This window comes from Clupea harengus, chromosome 10, assembly GCF_900700415.2.
Source record: "Clupea harengus chromosome 10, Ch_v2.0.2, whole genome shotgun sequence".
Taxonomy (NCBI): Eukaryota; Metazoa; Chordata; class Actinopteri; order Clupeiformes; family Clupeidae; genus Clupea; species Clupea harengus.
Window position 1 is genome coordinate 11,119,228 of NC_045161.1, and position 20,567 is coordinate 11,139,794.

Here is a 20,567-nt window from a genome sequence, read left to right on the forward strand (position 1 = left end):
TTCATTATGTTAAAAGTAATACAGTGACCAATAGCAGAGTATAAAGCCAACAAAGCTATTATCAAAGCTTATTTTATAACTTCCCTGCCTCTGTTACCATACTATAAAGCACCCCAACCCCCAAGCAGCCAGTTGGCTCCAGCATGCTCAGTCTGTGCACCGGAGGAGATTCCAGTGTTCCCATTATTTTGTGCCATTGACTTCAACAGATGAGAGCAGCCAGTACCCATTCCAGTGGCATTTCCACAGATGGTTGTTATGTCATGACACTTGCCAGACTTTGCACAGTATGGCTTTTTATGCTTGGCTGCCATTATGGCTACCATCACAAAGATTCCACTCGTATTCAGACTTCCACTGATTGTAGTGGCCAGACTTTAGTCTTAACGTTTGACAAAGTATACGAAACATACAAAATATGTGACTGCCAGAGAAAATATCAAAGAAGTCTCTGATCTCTTCAAACGGAACACATAATGAATATTGTGTTTTTTGAGTGTTCTCTACTAAAGTTTTTAGCTTAGCATTAGTGATTCCATTGAATTTCCTATTTTTTATTAAATCAGTCAAATGCTTTATTAAGCCCTTAGCCTGTTGGACACGACAGTACACTAAAAGGGAAGTGTAGCATCATAACCGATCTTGTTATGCACAATGTCTAGTGTAACCTACACAGGAAGATTTGAGGGTATGACCACATTCCTTAGTTATGAAGCCAGCGCTGTCTGGTGGGGTGTGGAAAGGGACACAGCGCATGGGGGAAGTATATCCTGTCAGGGGAGAGTGGAAAAGTAAACAAAGCATGACCATTCAAATAGTCCTGTCCATTAAAAAAAAACTTTACAGCGCTTTATTCCAGCAGAGAAAATCCGCAGGTAGGCTACCCTACCTAAACACACATTGGGTCACAAGCACTAGTCACAAAATCACAGATCTCTTTACTCTGTCGCCCGGTGAAAAAGGAAGCCCAAAACAAACATTTGACGGTGCTGTCTCCTTGGCTGATGTGGGAGGAGGCAGAGGCTGGGTTCCCGGCGCGTCCAGCTGCCGATTCCGTAGCACCACGCCCGCGGGTGGTCTCTTCCAGTGTAAGCCACGGAGCTCGATGAGACAGGAGCCACACCTGACGAGCGCGACCTACCTGCCCACAGCTTACTGCACACCAGCGCGGCATGGGGATCTCCACGTCCAGTCTGCTGGATGAGAGCAAATCAAATTTTATCAAAGGTAAGACGAGGAGATTTATTCTCAAAAATCGCCAGTGAATGGTCATTTTCGGAGATAGGGGTAATTTGTATGCCCCCGAGGTCGTACGCTACTTGTTGCTCATCGTTATGGCTTTTCGTTTCCGCATCAGAACAGAGAGCTTTCACAGACAGGCTGATGTCGGTCGGACTTATCATCCCAGACGACTCCGCATACTTCTTTCTCTCCGTTCTTATGATACTATATCTGCTTGAGGATTTTCATATTCTTAGTTGGCAGACTATTCTCTTATTACCTAATACAGCAATATCAAATATGAGTAGCCAAAGGCATCTAATTAAGTAGTCTACTATATCCATTTTCAAACATGACCAAGTGAAATATGAGGTCGTTGGTCTCAGACTCCTCAGTTTTTATATCATGGTTAATACATTTGCTTATGGTCCAAGGCTTAAGCTTATATGAAATTCCAGGGATATTGGCATATTAATCAAAACTGGATGGCCTCAGGATATTCTAATAAGAATATACCAATATAATATTTTTTTGTCATCTACAGTTCATATTCCTCAGCGTGAGGATATTGTTGTTGTGGATGGTATGGATCATTTTAAATAGAGTACTTTATCCCTAAAGAGAAGTTTCAGATTTTCTTAACATCTTATAGTAGGTTATGCTCTGTAAGGTTATTGTTTTGTTGTGCCTTTCCAACATGCTTAGCCAAAGACGGGCAGAAAGCTGCAAGCATCGAGTGTGTATGTGCTCATACCGGCAGGTTCTCCCTGGCACAACTGGTTTCTGAAGCTCTGGCAAGCCACATGGTTGTATTGAGTTGTGTCACCAGATCGAAGACATTAATGTCTCATTGCCTCAAATGGCTAAGCTAAGCAGGTTTGGCTATTCAGCTCGCACAGTAACATTGGGAATGGCAACTTTAGTAGTTAGTTCCAAAGTTGTCCTACTTATAAAGATGTGAAGGACACGATAGTAGGGAATTACTGGACCATCCTCCACCCCCTCTCTGTCTCTATCTGTCTCTCTGTCTCTCAATCTCTTCCTCCCTCTCCCTTTCCTTCCCTATCAGATGTGAGGACCGGATCAGATCAGGTCCCTCCTGTTAGCCAGGTCACACAGCTGAAAAGGGAGACTCCCGTAGTCAAGCGCCACAACCAGTTTTCACTCTCCTCACACCATTGTGCAATGGAGGGGTGGAGTGCCCGGGGAGTGGGAGATTCTTCTCTTTCATTGTGTCTATGTATTTGTGCTGGCAGCAGTGAGGACTGGGGTTGGCTGTTATAGAGACAGACAATATTTTTTGTTCAAGGGCAGTTGGCTGTTGGTTTTGTGACCATCTTCTCTCTTCCTTGGCGACCAGCCAGAATACAAGAGATGGTTCTGAAAAAAAACCATGTTGGATGCCTGAAATATCATGTTACTTGTTGACTCACTAGAGAAAATGGCCACCTATGATTTTTGTTTTGCAAATGTTCACTGGCACCTGCGAAGAGGGGAGAGCAAATCACTTCCCACATTTCCATTCTAATTGGAGGCTGGAGAGAGAGAGAGAGAGCGAGAGAGAGAGAGAGAGAGAGAGAAAGTGTGTCCATTTGTCTGTGGCAAAGCAATGATTTCGGTATGTTGACACATCTTCTTGGCAGATGAAAGGAGATCCTGAGGAAGTGGGACACAGCGATTTAATCAGTTCTGTGGAATTGTGAGGTCATCGTGTAGCCAGTGAAACAAACTGCAGCCATGGAGGTTTTCTTCTCCTCTCCTAAAGCTGTTGCAAGCCACAGAGCTCCTTCCCACAGGGTTTTGCCAAACAATGACAAATCAAAAACAACAGCACATTATGTAAGTTCAAATGCTGGAAAACAATGCTGTTCACAAGGTCTGTTTGCAAGTAAACAACTATTTGACAAAGGGGTATTTACAACAGACACAATATCATCAGGGCTGTACATAACAAACCAACTGAAATGTTAACTGAAACCTGAAGGATGATTCAATACCAGAATTCACTAAGTTTCTGCGCTTTAGGCTTTATGCAGATGTAAGAACACAAACAATGAAACTGACCACAACAAAGACACAACAAGGTGCAATCAAATGCAGATGAAGTCATTACGCAAGCATTCAAATGCCTACAAAAGTGCTTGGACTACCTGTCTTAATGGGAGGGAGATACTGTACGCACAGTTCCACACAGAGATACTTTGGCATCTGGTTTGTGACAGTAAAATGTAGTCAGATGCAGACAGAGGCACAACCCCATGGGTTTGGATTTTACTGTAGCTTGTGTTAATGTAACATGTCACTGAAATAACATGTTTGCCAGAACGTAACATTTTTTCATGGTTTTCATGAAACTTTAGTTCTCATTAATTTTTTGGTTGTAAGACAGAGTCTTAGCTATTAGTTCAACAATTTTACAAATTGTAAGCTGAAATTGAGCCAGAGACCAGGATACTGTGGATACATTTGATATTGACCAGTGACCAATTTTGGCCAATTATTCAGTTTTTATTAAATTATATAGTTTTGTGGAGTCTAGTGATGCTAGCTGGTCATATGACCTCTGGCTTTGTAATGCACACATGCCGTGGGAGTGAGGTAATGGGTCATATCTTGTCACTGGGATGATGGATGGTCAAACTGTCCCAGCTTGAAGCCACTTGCTATGAATAGTAAAAAAAAATGAGCATCAGCCATGGAGTTATTGAGACACCTTACTGCCAGAGGTTGATGGACTGCAGGTCATTCTCCACACCAATCCTATTCCTATTTCCAAAAACAGCCCAGAATCCTCTTTTAGCAGCGTGGTGTAAAGAGACAGGTCATTATATCTCACACCCTCACACCTGCTCATGCATGCACACACCCACCCACACACACACACACACAGTCATAATCACTATTGCAATTTCATCTAGTTGATCTGTGCTAGCCCCCACTTGTTTATTTGTTAATTTAAGAGGGTCATTTTGAATGTGAAATTTCAGACCTGTGCAAAACAGATAAATGAGAGAGCTTTTTCTGTAGTATAAGTATTGTATCTGATTCAGTTTTTCTGTGGAAGCGAAGTAAACCAACTTTTGTTGGAATGTCCATTAACTCTTCCAGCCCCAAGCTGCCCCTAAGTGGTATTTTGATTAATAGATTTTAAAATCTCTGCAAGTTTTTGTCCTACAAACATAAAACTAACACCCACAGCAACCCTGAACCCTTTACTTTTAAAATATGTACAGTTTGAAACTAAAATATAAATAATCACTTTGTAAGGAGAGTATAACTAATCCCTTGCACATTTCAGGCTCTGAGTGAGGTTTCGACCCGCCCATTAGCAAATGACAGCTATTCATATGAGGGGCTGGTAATTCAGTGATCACTATTGGGTCATGATGTGTCAAGAAAACCTGTAGGGGGTAGAGAGGCCCACAAAGACATTCCAAAAACTAGATTTAGTGTTAGTGTCTTTAGATTTAATTCTAATAAAAAACTTTTTTTTACTACATTCCTTTTACTCTCTATAATCATAAATACCACTTTTGCCTCATGGTTTTTAGTTAGGTGACATATACAAAAATATCAGGCATGGCAGACTACCTAACAGAGTAAAAAAAAGGCCTTGGTGTTGGAAGTGTTAATATGAAAAGTGATTTTAACTGTTATATCTTTTGCATGCTTGTTCTAGGTATGTCTCAGAGTTATGGTTTCTGACATGGCTGAAAGTCTCAGAATTTCTGAGATTCTTATTTAGTGAATAGTTACACACTACTGAGGTAACAGAAAGACGCCAACACAGTCCTTTAACTGTCTGTTTTCAAAATGGGCAAAACCGCATGTCTTGGAATGTAAAGAATATAGTTATGTGGTTGATGTCAAGTGTACACACTCTTAGAGTGTCAGTGTGAGAATGGAGCTGATGAGATGATGGGTGATGATTAGGGCTTAGAGTGTGCTGTCAGTGAGGATCCGTGAGTCAGCAGGTCTAATGAGGACCAGAGCCGTCTCGGACCTGGGGATGCCAAGCGGACATGGAGCCCGCTAAACAACGATAGAATAAGCACCTGCTGCTTGTGTGTGTGTGGGGGGGGAAAGAGAGATTGGGGGGGGGGGCACACAACACTTCCACCCAGATGTGGTGTGAATGAATTGTGTTAGAGCAGTTTGAATTAGCCGATTGTTTGGGCTTTTGCTTGTATCGGTATAAACAGGAAACGGGGCTTTAGTTGGCATCCCCCACTCCCCTCAGGCATTCCCTGTAATTATTTTCATCCAAGCTCTAACCTCCATTGATGTTAGGACAGGTCCTAAGCATTTGTTTTTCCCACTGCAAACCTGAGCTGGGTGAAAAAGACTTTCAATAAATTGTGCAACATCGTAATAAAGCTACATGGAGTAAAAGTGGTGTTAAAGTTTAATAATGGAGACATGTTGGAAACTTCCCAGCTTTTTTATAGCTGGAAGATTTACGCAAACATTTTGCACTTATGTAAATTATTCAGTATTTCAGTAGGCCTAATTAAAATTATATGTACGTGTTCTGCCTCTCACATTTTGTCTCTCTTTCTCTCCCTCTCCCTTTCTCTCTTTGTGAGAGAGTGAGAGAGAGAGAGAGAGAGAGAGAGAGAGAGAGAGACAAAGACCGGGAGGGAGAGAGAATGTGTGTGCCATACAGAACTGGTTCTGCAGGTCAGACCGATTCACAACCTCCTTGTAAAAATGTCTGAAATGTACGCTGAGTGCTTAGCAACGGCAAACACACACGCAATGTCATACATATTACCAACGTTATCTATTTCTGATATCTCAAGTAAGAATTCAGAGCAGCAGGGGAATCAGAGAGAGTGATAGATAAAGACATAGAGGGAGATAATGAGTAGTGCAGCGACAGATAGTATGAAGGAGCTGCTGGTGTTTCCCCAAGCACACTATTTTGGTAACACACTGTTGAATGATGCATGTCATTTCAGAGTCTCGTTGCGGTTGCAGAGTCACATTGCTCGTCACTGTTTGGCAACAGTACATTATCATTCAGTAGTGTCCAAGTGGGGCTGAGGTGTAATACAACATGTTTGTGTTAATGCTTACAGTGAGAAACACCCTGCTTTGGGCTCCAAATGCAAAGAGAGGTGTGCACTAAGCTGTGGTTGTCCACAGGTCACTGATATTGTATTGATGTGGATAGGAGGCGTTTGTCTGTTTTGGGTTGGTTAGCAGAGATGGTTTCGGTGGTTGTAGTTGTCCCAGCTTCAGAAAACTCAGGTGAAGGTGTGAGACATTCCAGCTTTCAGAGGAGGCATTCCATCCTGGGCAAGTCTCTCTGTTCTTTCTTTTCTGTCTTTCTTTCTCTCTCACACACACACATACTGCGGCTCACAGGTGAATGTGATTTTGGTGCCTGCCCTTACCTGAGGTGCATGTAAACCTAAGGCAGAAGTCAAAGCAGGCCGATCGCCCACAAATATCTAACATACGTACTAAGAGGTTCAGCTTCAGTCCTGGGACTGATTGTGCACTATGTACAAAGAGAGTCACGTGGCTTTAAGACATTGTTTTTGAAGTTCAGAGAGTGTAGTGTGTGGTCATTAGTACACATCAGTGGGTACAAGTGGACAATATGGGCCACCTGTTCACTTCAGGTCTGTATGTTTTAAACATCCCAGGCATAAATAACCTGATCTCACTCTGCATGGCACACACACACACACACACACACACACACACACACACACACACACACACACACACACACACACACACACACACACACACACACACTAAGACACACACTCAGACACACACACACACACACACACACACACACACACACACACACACACACACACACACACTCAGACACACACACACACACACACACACACACACACACACACACACACACACACACACACACACACACACACACACTCCTTATCCAGCTGTATAAGGTATAAGTATAACTAAGCTGAACGCTTCAGGCTATTGTAAGTCTTTGCCTGGCAGATTCAGTGTGATATAGCTTTATGGACCTTGCTGTCATGTAACTGATTTTTTAGAGGACTTAGGACTTAGTGTAATATGGAATCTTTCATCTGGACCTTACTCCGATGTACCTTGAGAAGCCAATTCAGTTTGTAACACACCAAGCATGTAACAGAAACAGGTGACTGGTCTTGAGAGTAATGAACTAATGAGATGAATTAGTGCATAAAGTTATTTGAATTGAATTGAATTGAATTTATTGAGTTGAAAATGTATGATTGAGGAAATTGAGGGCATAATCGTGTTGGGTCATTCCTCTCAGATGAGTGCTTGCTACATTCTACATGAATGAAACATGGCCATTCCTTATGTGTCATCCATCAGGAAACACAAAAGCTGTGGCTTTAGAAGGATGCTGAGTGTAATATGATTCTGTGGTGAGTCATCTGCAGACCATTGAATGGATCCCTATGAATGCCCCAGGAAAATATAAAGCTTGGCCATGTGGTAATATAAAATCCTTACTTACTCCAGTTTACAGCTCTTGGCTGTGCTGTGCTTGCGTTCATGGCGAACACAAATCTAATGGGAGCTGAAAGGCAACTCTGGAAATGGCCATAAACAGGATGCTCGATCCTCTGATTTGTTCAGCATTTGGCGATGGCGGAAAAAACAATACCTTTCAAATGAGGTAATTGTTATGCAGAGTCACAGAATCTATCCCCCCTTCTCCATATGTGGACCATAATGGATTTGACCCCAATCTCTGTCTCTTAGGGAAAATTCCTGTTCTGAATTACAGCTGTGAGGAAAGTTTTGTAATCCGTGTTCCTCCAAACATCTGGTTTGTAGTGGATGTATGATAGATGTGTGTGTAGGAAGACAGTTGTTCTGGTGGGAAAAGAGTTTTTCTGTTGGCAAATTCAAATGCCATAAAGTGAAGTGAGCGTGTGAGCGTGTGTGAGCATGTGTGTGTGTGTGTGTGTGTGTGTGTGTGTGTGTGTGTGTGTGTGTGTGTGTGTGTGTGTGTGTGTGTGTGTGTGTGTGTTTTGGTGTTTGTGTGTGAGATCAAGACCATATGTTAGGATACTCCACTGGACTTCTGTTGCACTTACCATGTAATTAGTCACTTCCTCCTCAAACAGGAAGTGGGGCACTGATGTCATTTCCTTTCTCGAACTGATGACCTGTGAAACTATTTTGCAACTCTACTGGCTCGGACCAGTCCTCTAATAGTTGAAGAACATTGAACATTTAAGATCTTTCAGAACACATAGGAGTACACAGTCATAGCAAATGACTTGCGTATGGCAGTGACCATATGCATATGCAACATAGTCCTAGTTCATTTACAGTCCTATGTTCCTTCCTGTTTAAGCGTTAGCCTAAGAGGCCTACAGGACACTACATGGACACTATAGGACAACCATCCTACTCTATGATATGTGCTTGATTGTCTCTGTCCCCAATGGGTGGTTCACTTTTGCACTTGTTTGTTACCTGATCCACCCTTCTGTCCTTTCCTCCCTCTTCCCTCTGTTTCCATGAATGCCACTTCGAGCCAGCAGAGGAAAGACGAGAAGGAGAGAGGGGAGTTGTGTGTTGTAGAGAAGCAAATATACCTTAACAGAAAAAGGGATGACGGAGAAATGGAATGTGTTTGCAGAGAAGTGTGAACCTAATATGTCTCCCTGTACGGCCGTTGAAAGTAAACTCCCACTCTTTCTCTCTCCCTCTCTGTCGCTTGTTCTCTCCCTCTTTCTCTGACTCTCTGCATAGTCAGTGGAAAACTCCAAGCTGCTCTTTGTTTTTAGGGAAAACAAGTTCAAATTTCCACCATCTCACACTTAACACCAGGAAGTGAGCCAAGTAGGACATGCCTATTCATCTCTCTTTCTCTCGCTCTCTCTAACCTGCTCTCATTTCTCCTGCTCTCCTACCCTTCACCCCTCATCTCTTCCTTATGAATGTACACAGGGTGACTGCTTCTTCTCTCTTCCCAGTCACAGATTAAATCGGGTCCTCAGAAAGAGCTGATGTAGCATAGTGTACCACTACAGCTGCCTAAGCAAACAAACACAATACGCAGCACTGATGGAGCTGATGGGTAGGGATACACACTGTAACATGAACTAGTTCAACGTCACGTTGCTGCCGCTCCCATCACTACCACTATTACTGGTGATAATGATAGTTCAACTATTATATAGCAGTGTAATAACAAACTCGCAGATCAGCACAGCATTCATGGTTGTGATGAAGATTCAGAGTTATTGTACACAGGGTTGGGGTAGACTACAGACAAGAAGTGAAAGCAGCAGAAGGTGTAGAACTCACTGGTTGTGAGTTTGATTTTTTTTTTTTGAAGGAGGGGTGCTCTGAGACTGGAACACTGAATGTACCACATTTGACACCTGATGGTGATAGAGAGAGAGAGACTAGAGAAAGAGAGAGAGAGAGAGAGAGAGAAAGAGATACTACATTTTTATGATTTTGTGTTTTCTGGAAGAGTTGGCTGTATGTAAGCTGCCCTGTGGGCATTACCTAGAATCTAGGTAGGTCCTAGATGGTTCAGTGGAATGCGTTCTTTTGTGTTCTTGTAATGTGTTGAGTTATGAGGTGACGAGTGGATTTATGTATGTATGTGCACTATGTTGTGTGTGGGGCTTAAGAGTAATGTAATACGTCATGCCTTAAGTATACTCTAAACGGAAGTACTCAGTGGAATTTGCTGTATTGTGTGTAGTGTGTTGTGTTGTCCTTATAATATGTGTGCTGTGCTGTAGATGATGATTGTAATGCATTGTGTTGTGTTGTGTTATGTATGTAATGAGTTTTCTTGTTGTAATATGTATGATATGTTTTTGTGCTGTGTTGTTGATGAGTGTAATGTGTTTTGTTGGTGCAGGTCGGACACAGGAGGAGCTCGATGCCTTCAGTGCGCTCTATAAGCAGCAGTACTCAGTGGAGTATGGCTGCCAGCTACGGGCTGAGATGGACCAACAGGAGGAGCACAGGACACAGCTGCTCAAACAAAGGGTATAGATTGTGTGTGTGTGTGTGTGTGTGTGTGTGTGTGTGTGTGTTTGTGTGTGTGTGTGTGTATGACTTATTTATTGATTGAAGGGAAGCTCTGTGTGAGTCTGAGTGAGTCTTTGAGTGAGTGTGAGCACTGTGTGCTGTATTTGCATACAAACTAGATACTATCAAGTCCTGATAGGTTACTCTGATATGCATCTGAGATGTATTGCTCTGGTCTGATTACCCAGGAGCCTCTGAAGGACGGGGTGGTGCTGTACGAGGAGCACGTGCTGCACTTTGATGACAGCAGGAAATGGCGCGAGCGCTACGTGGTGGTGCGGGCCAATTACAGCCTGGAGTGCCATGAAAGCTACGAGGTACTGGTCATGAGAAACTTATACTCATAGATGCACCTGGCTCCCACAGTCTCACAGTCATGAACACAAACAGAATTCATAGTTTAGGTTTATAGTGTAAGTATTTAGCAGGCCTTTTTTTCCAAAGCAATCATTTTGGCGACGGCATCATTTAGGTACCTTTAAAGTACATATTAATGATTATTAATTATTGATCAACATTAGAAATGATTACTGAAAAGAAAATGTCATAAAGACAGTACCCAGTGGATAGTATAAAGTGATCCAGTAAGGTAGTGTCATGATATTGTCAATACTGTAACTCCTGTTTTGATGCCTATGAGCATACAGACAGAAATCGGATTTGCCTGAGTGTGTAATGCTTGTTGTGTTTCATACAGAGCTTCGTTAAGGGCGGTTTGGCCCTGCAAAAGCTGCTTCCCACGGGGGGAGTTGTGTTGACGACAGAGGAGAAATACATGGCGCTGGTGGACCAGTGCTTCCCTGACACCAACAGTAAGCACTGCTGTAGTGTGTGTGTGTATGTGTGTGTGTGTGTGTGTGTGTGTGTGTGTGTGTCTGTGTGTCTGTGTGTGTGTGTGTATTATGTGTTTTGTATGAGAGATGGCATACCACATAGGTAGAGGCAGAGAGAGACACACACACCTCCCCCCGCACACACACACAACCTAGACATATACTCATACGCTTGTTTCCATTTGCAAGTCCACATGAAAACTCTCTTTGACACAGTATCCTTGTGTGTGTGTGTGTGTGTGTGTGACCAACCATTTGTCACTATGTGAGTCACTCAGGGTAGACCTTCACCTTCACCGATGTTCAGTACGTGTCATGAATAAATGTAGGCTTTACACACAAAGCTGTGACTGAGCATAACTGAGTTTGTGTGTGTGTGTGTGTGTGTGTGTGTGTGTGTGTGTGTGTGTGTGTGTGTGTGTGTGTGTGTGTGTGTGTGTGTGTGTGTGTGTGTGTGTGTGTGTCTGTGTGTGTGTGTGTGTGTGTGCGTGCGTGTGTGTGTAGATGTGAAGGAAGAATTTACTCCTCCAGTGATAGGGATGCCAGGCCAGTTCCCTGCGTACCTGCGTCTGCCTTACAGGAGGGACTCCTACTTCTGCTTCAAACAGGAGGCCAGGCAGATAGGCTTCCTCGCTATCATCAACGACTGCATACGTCACCAGAACCAGGGTACACATACATACACACACACACAAACACAAACACACACACTCACACACACAAAAAGCTTCAAAAACATTAACACCCCCACCCACATGGAATGAGCACTTTAGCATCTAAACACATCTATACAAACAAAGTGACACTGTTACACACTGTCAGTGTTGTAATGTACTGTTACAGACATGTAAACCAGCATTTACACATGCATACTTAAATAAACATGAATACAGTACATGCATGACGTGCACACACATGCTGTCTGTATACTTACATATACAGTAGCACATTTTTCAGACACAGAGATGCTCAAACCTCCATGAGCTTACCTCTAATCCCCCCACAGACTTCCTGAAGAAGGGCACAGTGGAGGTGAAGGCCTTCCTCAGGGCACTGAAGCTGCACAGGCAGAAGAAGGGCTACTATGAATCTTGGGACATGCTGATCGGCAGTGATGTACGGGTGAGTCGGCGCTCGGCTCACCACCCTGTCTCCATTCTCAATTGGCATCAGCACTGGCTCTGCCATAGTTTCAAATGTCTGAAATAACACAAACCAAATCACATCTTGCAGCAATAAGCGTTTTACAATGGCAACATCTGTATACAGTATAAGATCAAGGAGGACATACAGTCTGCCGTCAGTCATTAGTACAGGACCTTGCAGAGCCTTGACCCTCTGAGTCGTTAGCACAATGGCCTTGCAGTTCAGCAATAGCGTGTGTGCAGCCTCTTCCTCCATCACTCACTGACTGGATGGTTGTTTATCTCTGTGTGTGATGACAGTATGCTGGCTCTATTGTATATGAGCAGTGGAGCATGTGATGTGAAGGTGAGTGCGTGAAATACTGAAAACCCCGAATCCGCTGATTGGGTAACCACTGTTTCAGTTATCCGTGGGCCCAAAATATGAAGTGGAAAATTCCAAAAATAAACAGTTGATAAGTTTTAAATTCCACGCCACTCTGAGTGGCCTTTCCGCACCGCTGTGCTCAATACGTGACTCATGGCTTTCAGAGCATCTCATTTCTCATGGATTATTTCATCCACGTTGCATTCCGTCCTTGTTTACTTTAAGTTTATATCAAAGGTTGGGGCTAGGAGGTGTAGATAGGAAGGGTACTTAAGGGTACTTAAAAACGTGTGTGTTTGCATTGGTGTGTTGTTTCAGAGTTGTGTTGTTAAAAGCTCTTTAACCAGGAAATCCAACTTTCAGTCAGGATACACCCCCTCCTAGTGTCTCACAGGCCGGCCATTGTCCTTATGTACAACACACCCACACACACACACACACACACACACACACACACAAGCACACACAAACAGGAATCTTACACACCCACACACCACTACTGAACAGAATGGTGCATAAGTGCAACATTCATATCACAAGCGCAAGCACACTCTCTCACATACATAATTTAAATGGAACTCCATAATGCAAAGGACTCCTGCTTTGAGCTCTTGCATCCTTCCCTGCAGGGGGGCCCGCAGGATTCATGTAACGCACGCTCAAGAAAGTTGTGCCACCATAGAGTGTTCCACTCACACCCTCAGTGGCAGCAGCTTATTTTCAGTAAACATAGAGAAACCATCTATTGACATAAAACAGAAGTGAATGAGAGCGCCTGGAGCATTGGACAGTGTGACAAAGACTTGCACAGCGAAACAAGCCACGCTTGAAAATAAATCGGTTGATCTCATTATATAACTTAGCCTACTTTATGGTATTTTAAAGGCTCCAGCCAAAACACGATTTGGCTCTCACTTTGCAGTTTTGGGTTAATAAACCCAGCCGTATGTTTTTTATAAACACGTCTTCTATTTCAGAGCCAATCCTGTTATTAGAGCCAATGCCTCATATACATATATATATATATGTGGGTGTGTAAGATTGTGGGGTGTGGGTGTGTAAGATTCCTGTTTGTGTGTGCTTGTGTGTGTGTGTGTGTGTGTGTGTGTGGGTGTGTGTATATATATATATATATGTCATACTGTTACTTAGCTACGTCTTTAAACGCCTCATGAATCCCCTTTCCGCCAAAGCAGTTGAGACAGTCAGTAGAACTTGAATTATATTGTAAATATAGATCAGAATCAGTTCCCTGCAGTATGGCTGTGTTGCACCAGCTCTAGTTCCAGCTCCATATTTGCGTTAAACATTACTTTCTTTTTTTGAATTCGATGTTATTCCAATTTACTTTCACGTTATAACATTTCGCTTCAGCCAATTCCGCTTCAAGTTCGCTACTGCCTTCAATATGCTAATCAAAACAACATTGCTAGCTCGCCCTGCACCACTGCTTCCTAGCACATACACATGCTTTCCACTTGAAAACAGTCAAGTACAGTACTAATAGATGTCACAACACAATGCTGTATGGAATGTTAAATATGTCTTCGGGAGTTTCAGTGAATGGTTTCACCTGGCTGTGTGTGCGTGCGTGCGTGTGTGTGTGTGTGAGAGAGAGAGAGAAAGAGAGAACGAGAGATGTGTGTGTGTGTGTGTGTGTGTGTATGTGTGTAAGGCTTGATAGGGTAAGTGTATGATTGTGCACCAGTGGTGGTGTGTGGATGTGTTCCTGCATGCAAGCTGTGATTCAGTGGCAGAAAGCAATTGTGGGAAAATTATTGGTATACACCTTGCTTTAGCCTTATAATGTGTATCTATGCAATATTGTGTCTGCATTTGAACATATATGTTGTCATATCTTATGTGTGTGTGTAGGTTCTGGCTAATGTATTGATGGCGGAGTTACTTCCATCTCTGGAAAAAGAGATTCTGCCCAAGCTGAAGGCTAAGAAGACAGAGAGGAAGAGGGTGTGGTTTGCTGTGAGTGTTGCCTGATCTGCTCATTAACAAACAATAAACAGCAATATCAACAACACACAGTTCATCCCTGATAGCAAAACGATCTGCTGGGACAGTACAGAACAATAGTCTCCTTTGAGGACCTGTGTTGAATTCCCACTGACTTTTGAGCTCCACCTGTAGGGGAACTATTCCGGTTGCAGCTTACACCAATAATCCATTCCAATCGAAATGTTTAGAGTATGGTAACATCCAGTGGGTGTTCCAAGTTCCCCGTAAGCTTTAGCAGAATATTAAATTATTTAAGTCAAAGTCCTGGACCGTTTTCAGGTCTATGAAAAAGTAGTGTAGTTGACTTGCAGTCAGACTACTGAATACATTTTCTGTTTTGTTGCTGAATTAAAATCACAGAGAGACCAGTGCTACCTGGTTCCTGTGATGTGATTGCTGGGTGTGTCTGTGTGCTTTTCAGACGGTGGAGGCTGCCTATATTCTGATTCAGGCGCGTCTCTTGGAGGGCCTGAACACTATGAAGGAGGAATGCAGGACCAGCGTCAGCCAACAGGAGGTGCTACTGCGCACAGACATGGACCAGATCACCAGCTCCAAAGCATTCCTAGAGAAAAAACTCACAGGTATACACACACACTCTCTCTGTCTCTCTCTCTCTTACACACACGCACGCACGCACGCACGCACGCACGCACACACACACACACACACACACACACACACACACACACACACACACACACACCAGCTCACCAAATCCAAAGTATCCCTAGAGCAAGCTCTCACACACACACACACACTCATGTGCACACAAAGACATAAATAACACATAATATACACAATCTCACCATTGTCTTTGTCGTGTCGTAGCCATGGTAACGGCTCCAGCCGAGAGCCACTGCTCTGAGCACGTGCAGCCGTTCCTGGCCTCCGTACTGGAGGAGCTGATGGGGCCGGTCAGCTCAGGCTTCGAGGAGGCTCGACTCCTGGGTGCCACCAAGATGGATCAGCTGTGCCAGGAGTTTCAGGAGGGCGTCGCCAAGGATGAGCTTAAGACGGTGAGGGCTGCAGGTAGTGGTTGAACGCTAGCGATGTGTGCCACTGACAGCGGGGTCAGTGTGTGAATGTCAAGATGGATGAGCTATCTATCCAAGGCATCACCTGATTGTGTAGATGTTGGTTTCCTCTGCAACATACACAAGCAGCTTTGGAGCACAGTTGTACCTCTCATGGCTTGGATTCAATCAGACCGTTTATCCACAGAACCTCGTTTGGACTTGATGTGTGATAACATGTAGATCCATGTTGGTGGCATAATACAACGTTCTGTTTGGAATAGGTTCTGTGTAGTTGCCTGATGACTAACCCGGTTGTGTACGTGTGGTCTGTGCATGTGTGGCTGGTCTCCCCTGCAGGCTTTGGCTGAGATGAGTAAGACTAACCTACAGACGTGCTACCAGATGGTGAGCAGCCTGCAGGACCAGCTGAAGGACCTGCAGGAGAGATTCAACTACACCAACAGCCAAGGCCTGGTCCACAGCACACAGATCGACCTGCAGCAGGTACACACACACACACACACTCACACTCACACACATATACTCACACACATACACACATATATATCAACATACAGTATACACATATATAGTCGGACTCACAGCAACCAAATAGATCTGACCACTGTTGAAGTAATAATATACTGTCTTCCTGTCCACGCTAATGCACACTTCACAAAACATGTTGATCTGTTATATCTGTAATATATGTGTGCCCATTTTCTAGCTGATGGAAAACATGGCCTACACTTTTGAGCTGCTGTTACTGAAGGCTTTAGAAGACAACCCTGAGAACTGGGCACTGGCGATGGAGAGAGCCAAGCACAGAGTTTTAAAGGTGAGAAGCCGACAAACACAGACAGACGAACGGACAGATGGACACACACACACACTTGTATTTGTATGTGAACCTTCTTATCTGTGAATGTGCATTTGTGATCTTTGCAGCAATATGACTATGACAGCAGTACAGTGAGGAAAAGGATCTTCCACTCGGCTCTGATAGACATCACCCTCCCCAGCATGAGGAGGAGCATGGCCCCCACTGTCAAAGATGTATGTCATCATCAACACACACACTTCTATATAAACTCAAACAAACACACATCTGTACACACAACACTGCACATGGATATTTACATAAATAAACACCTTGTACAAATGGCCTCAATTTTACAGACACACTGAAATGCAAAGCAGATACCTATGCTTTACTTCTCTCATTGAAATGAACCAATAATGTGAGATCTAAGGGTGAACTTTAAGTATGATCCAATTATCTTGATGACGCTCATTCGTTTGGTCTATACTCGGCAGGAGCTGCCGAAGTTTGAACAGTACATCTTTGCTGATCATGCGCCATTCATCACTGTTGAGAATGTCTATGAGGACATTCTGCTGCAGATCCTGGAGACGGAGGTCTCTAAAGGTACTCAGCTGACCGCAGATCAGTTCTGGTCTGATCAGTTCAGTAGGCTAATGTTTCAGTTCTCGGATCAGCTCGGTGAAGGAGCCTGAATTTCACTTTATAAATTATATAATGGAATACATTTGATCCTGCGGTGACTGACACTCCCCTTTACTCCTCTCTCTCTCTCTCTCTCCCGCTCTCTCTCTCTCTCTCCTCTTTCTACCTCTGTCTTCATCTCCTCAGTGGTGAAGGAGGCAGTCAGTATGAAGAGGTACAACCTCATCTCAGAGATGAACAGGGATCACTTCAGCCAGTCCAGCATCTACTCGCTCCGCGGCACCCCTCCCAGCTCCACCCCGGGCAGCCCCTCCAGGACAGGCAGCCTCTTGAGCCGCCAGCCCCAGTCCCAGCCCACCTCACCCCTCCTGGGCAACGGCATCGAGGGAAGCCCCTGCTCCAATGGGCCCTGCAGCTCCGTGTCAGAGGAGAAGGAGAAGGAGAAGGAACAGGAGGAGGAGGATGCAGCGGAGACACCAGAACCTGTGCAGGCAGTCACAGTAAATCCTCCAGCAGAGGGAGGGGAGAGTCCCAATACAGCCGATGCTGCTGCAGTAGAGGCTGATCAGGCCACCAGTCCCACTGTAGAGTCTGTCAAGGCAGAGAAAGAGGAATCGGCTATGGCAGAGAGTGTGACACCTGAACCTGATGCTTCTGTTTCCATGGAGACAGCAGCTGTGGATACACCCAGCACTACGGAAGAGGAAACAGTGGCAGCCACCATTGTGGCTGATGTCATAGCGTCAGTCTCCAAGGACACCACTGAAGTTCCGCAGAGCCCTGTTGCCACAGAAACAGCAGTTGACCAAGGCCAGGTTGCTGTGGAGTCAGACACAGCTGCCTCCATCGCCACACAAACGTCATTCGACGTCCCTGGGGTGCCTGCAGCTGTGAGCACCCCAGTGACTGAAACACATGCTCCAGATGCTGAGGCTCCCATAGGGGGGGCCTCAGTCAGCTCAGAGTCTGCCTCTGAGCTGTCTGAGGGGGTTGCAGTCACCTCAGAGCCCCCCAGCCAAACAGAGGTCTCTGAGGGTAGCCCTGCACCTGTCGCCCCTGCTCCGACTGAGGCCTGTGTGGATCCCCCTGCTGGAGATGAGCCTGTGACTGAAGATGGGAACACTGATACTGCTGAGAACAACAAGGCAGATACTGAGGAGAGCAGTCAGTCTGTTTTCCAGGAGACTGCCGCCATGGAGGTGAGTGTAGATGCTACAGAGGAGAGCGCCATGCCTAAAAGTGAACCTTCCCCGACCTCTGACCCCACTGTGGAGGGCACCCCTGCAAGTGACTCTCTGCCAGCTGAAGTGGAACTGAGTGTGGACACAGAGACGGCTCCCCCTTGTGACAACCCTGTGCTAGTGGACTTAGACTTAGAAATGGAGGTACCACAGTGCATAGTGGTTGATTGTTTTAACGGCCCTCCACCAGCCGAAGCACAAGTGGAGGTGTCTGTGGATGAAGTCCTGGTCAAACCTAGCAACACCGCTGTGGTCACTGAGGTAGAGCTTGTTGTGGATGATGGGGAGGCCGCTGTCGACATGAGTGACAGTGATGACCCTCAGCCAAAGCCAGCTGAAGTGCAGGTGGAAGAGTCTGTAGATGCTGAGTCCATCACACCCGCTGCTGACCCCGGATCAGCTGAGGTGGAGGAGTGTGTCGACACAGAGGAGAGCAGCGCAGAGGGGACCGTTGGTGCTGAGGCAGAGAGTGACCCTGGCCAGAGCACAGATCAGCCTGCAGCAGTGGAAGAACCAGCAGCACAGTCGGACACCCAGGCGCCAACTAGTCCCAAGGCCAGTGAAGAAGTGCCTTCAGCTGGAGAGAGCACACTGGACTGTGTGAAGTCGATCCGTGATCTGATAGAGGAGGTTATTGAGGTGGAGGAACCTGTACAACATTACCCCAAGAGCCCCAGTGCATGAGAGCATATACTGCTGAATCAAAACCGCCAAATCTCAGTGACTCAGTTAAGAAGCGAAGAAGTGCAAGGCATCACCTATTACAACACAAACCCTGGACCACGCACTCCTCTTGTTACTGTTGTGGATCAGTCCAGCTTTCCACCTCTGATCTTTAAAAAACCTGGACTGACAATGGCTAACTTATTAGCTAGCATGCTGACAATCACTTTCTTTTACTCTGAAAGCTAAGTGGATGTAGTCATATATGTCCACCTTTTTTAGAGCAGTAAGCAGAAGCTGGGTCTGGAGAAACTTATTATTATTATTAATATTATATTATTATTATTTTGTTATTCTGCTGAGCATGTGGTTTGACCTGTTTAGACACCAGAGGGATATTCTGAAGATTTTAATTTAATGTGTATTAGATTTGTAGGTAGATTTAAATGTAGGCTTAATCAGTCTGGTTAATCTGTTTATGTAATGAAAAGTGACATTAGACATGCTGTGAGGGATTTGACAGAGTGATGCTTTAGGGTCTTGAAAAGCCTGTTGGATTTCTGTAGCTCATTAATCATAATGAAGGATTAAGTGACCTTAATCTCTCTGGAGAATACACAACATTTTAAAAATATTTTACATGTCATTTATGTATAGTCATCCATACTCTTTTTTATTTTGTGTGTTCGTATGTAAGCGAATGCTGCCTAATGCTGCCAAAGGTTACTCTAGAAACTGGCTGTTACTGGTGGGAATGTGAGCCTCTGGTTTTTGTTCCTATGCTTTATATTCCTCAGTATTTACAGAATGGTGAGATTCTAGTTCTTCTATGGAATATATAGTAAGGGTTGCACCAAGCCCCAGGGGAAGGGTCATTGTTTTGGTCACAGTACACCCTGGGCCAGTTGTCTCATTACTGGTCACGTTAAACTACATGCATCAGCCGGTGATACGTCTTTTTGGATGCCTGGGGGTCCTGTTAGCATTGATAAGAGCAGCATGCGTGTGCTTCTCCTGCCTCGGAGTGACAGAATGATCTAGTAACCTTTGACCTGTTGAGTTTATCCACAATGCACTTGTAGCCACGCCCTGGGATTCCATGAATTCCACAGCAGAAAGTAACACACCTGTAAAACCTGAAGCTCGCCATACCAGTCAGACTGCTGCAGGCCGTGTCTGTGTGTTCCTCCTATTCAATGTGCCGACACTGCAAATGATGCTGGTAAGATATTAAGTTTTAGTTTATACAGTCGTGGTGCTGCTGACTAAAGTTAGCATTTAAAGTTCTGGTGTACTGCTGGAACTATGCAATGAAACCATCCCTTCACCAATTCGCTTCATACTTCATGTCATTAATGCCAGTAAGGCATCGTCATCATCCTGCCATTACATCTGACCGTCCCAAACTGTTTACCATGTACATCTTAAAAACAACAAACACAAATAAATACAATACTGAAATCTGCTTGAGCATTTGTATAGAGTGCATGTTTTTGTAGGTTACCTGGGTGACGTTGACTGAAACAAAGATGGGCTAGGAGAGGTC

General features: G+C 44.5%; 1 protein-coding gene across 1 annotated transcript; it reads left to right on the plus strand.

Moving 5' to 3' along the window:
- The first annotated feature begins 978 nt into the window (after positions 1–978).
- niban1a (niban apoptosis regulator 1a) lies at positions 979–20,486 on the plus strand. The gene is made up of 14 exons (XM_012839457.3): positions 979–1,227; positions 10,103–10,233; positions 10,464–10,592; positions 10,973–11,087; positions 11,613–11,777; positions 12,115–12,230; positions 14,496–14,600; positions 15,052–15,214; positions 15,462–15,649; positions 16,007–16,153; positions 16,377–16,487; positions 16,598–16,705; positions 16,967–17,078; positions 17,304–20,486. Exons 1-14 carry the CDS (start codon positions 1,173–1,175, stop codon positions 19,040–19,042), a joined length of 3,384 nt encoding a protein of 1,127 aa, XP_012694911.2. The 5' UTR covers positions 979–1,172; the 3' UTR covers positions 19,043–20,486.
- Positions 20,487–20,567: the final 81 nt, after the last annotated feature.

What these genes read in the sequence shown, in the direction of transcription:
- niban1a (XM_012839457.3), top strand. Translation starts at nt 1,173, where the DNA reads ATGGGGATCTCCACGTCCAGTCTGCTGGATGAGAGCAAATCAAATTTT. An exon ending in CCTAGAGAAAAAACTCACAG is followed by an intron (nt 15,215 to 15,461) that starts GTATACACACAC and finishes GTCGTGTCGTAG; the next exon opens with CCATGGTAACGGCTCCAGCC. An exon ending in CACAGATCGACCTGCAGCAG is followed by an intron (nt 16,154 to 16,376) that starts GTACACACACAC and finishes CCCATTTTCTAG; the next exon opens with CTGATGGAAAACATGGCCTA.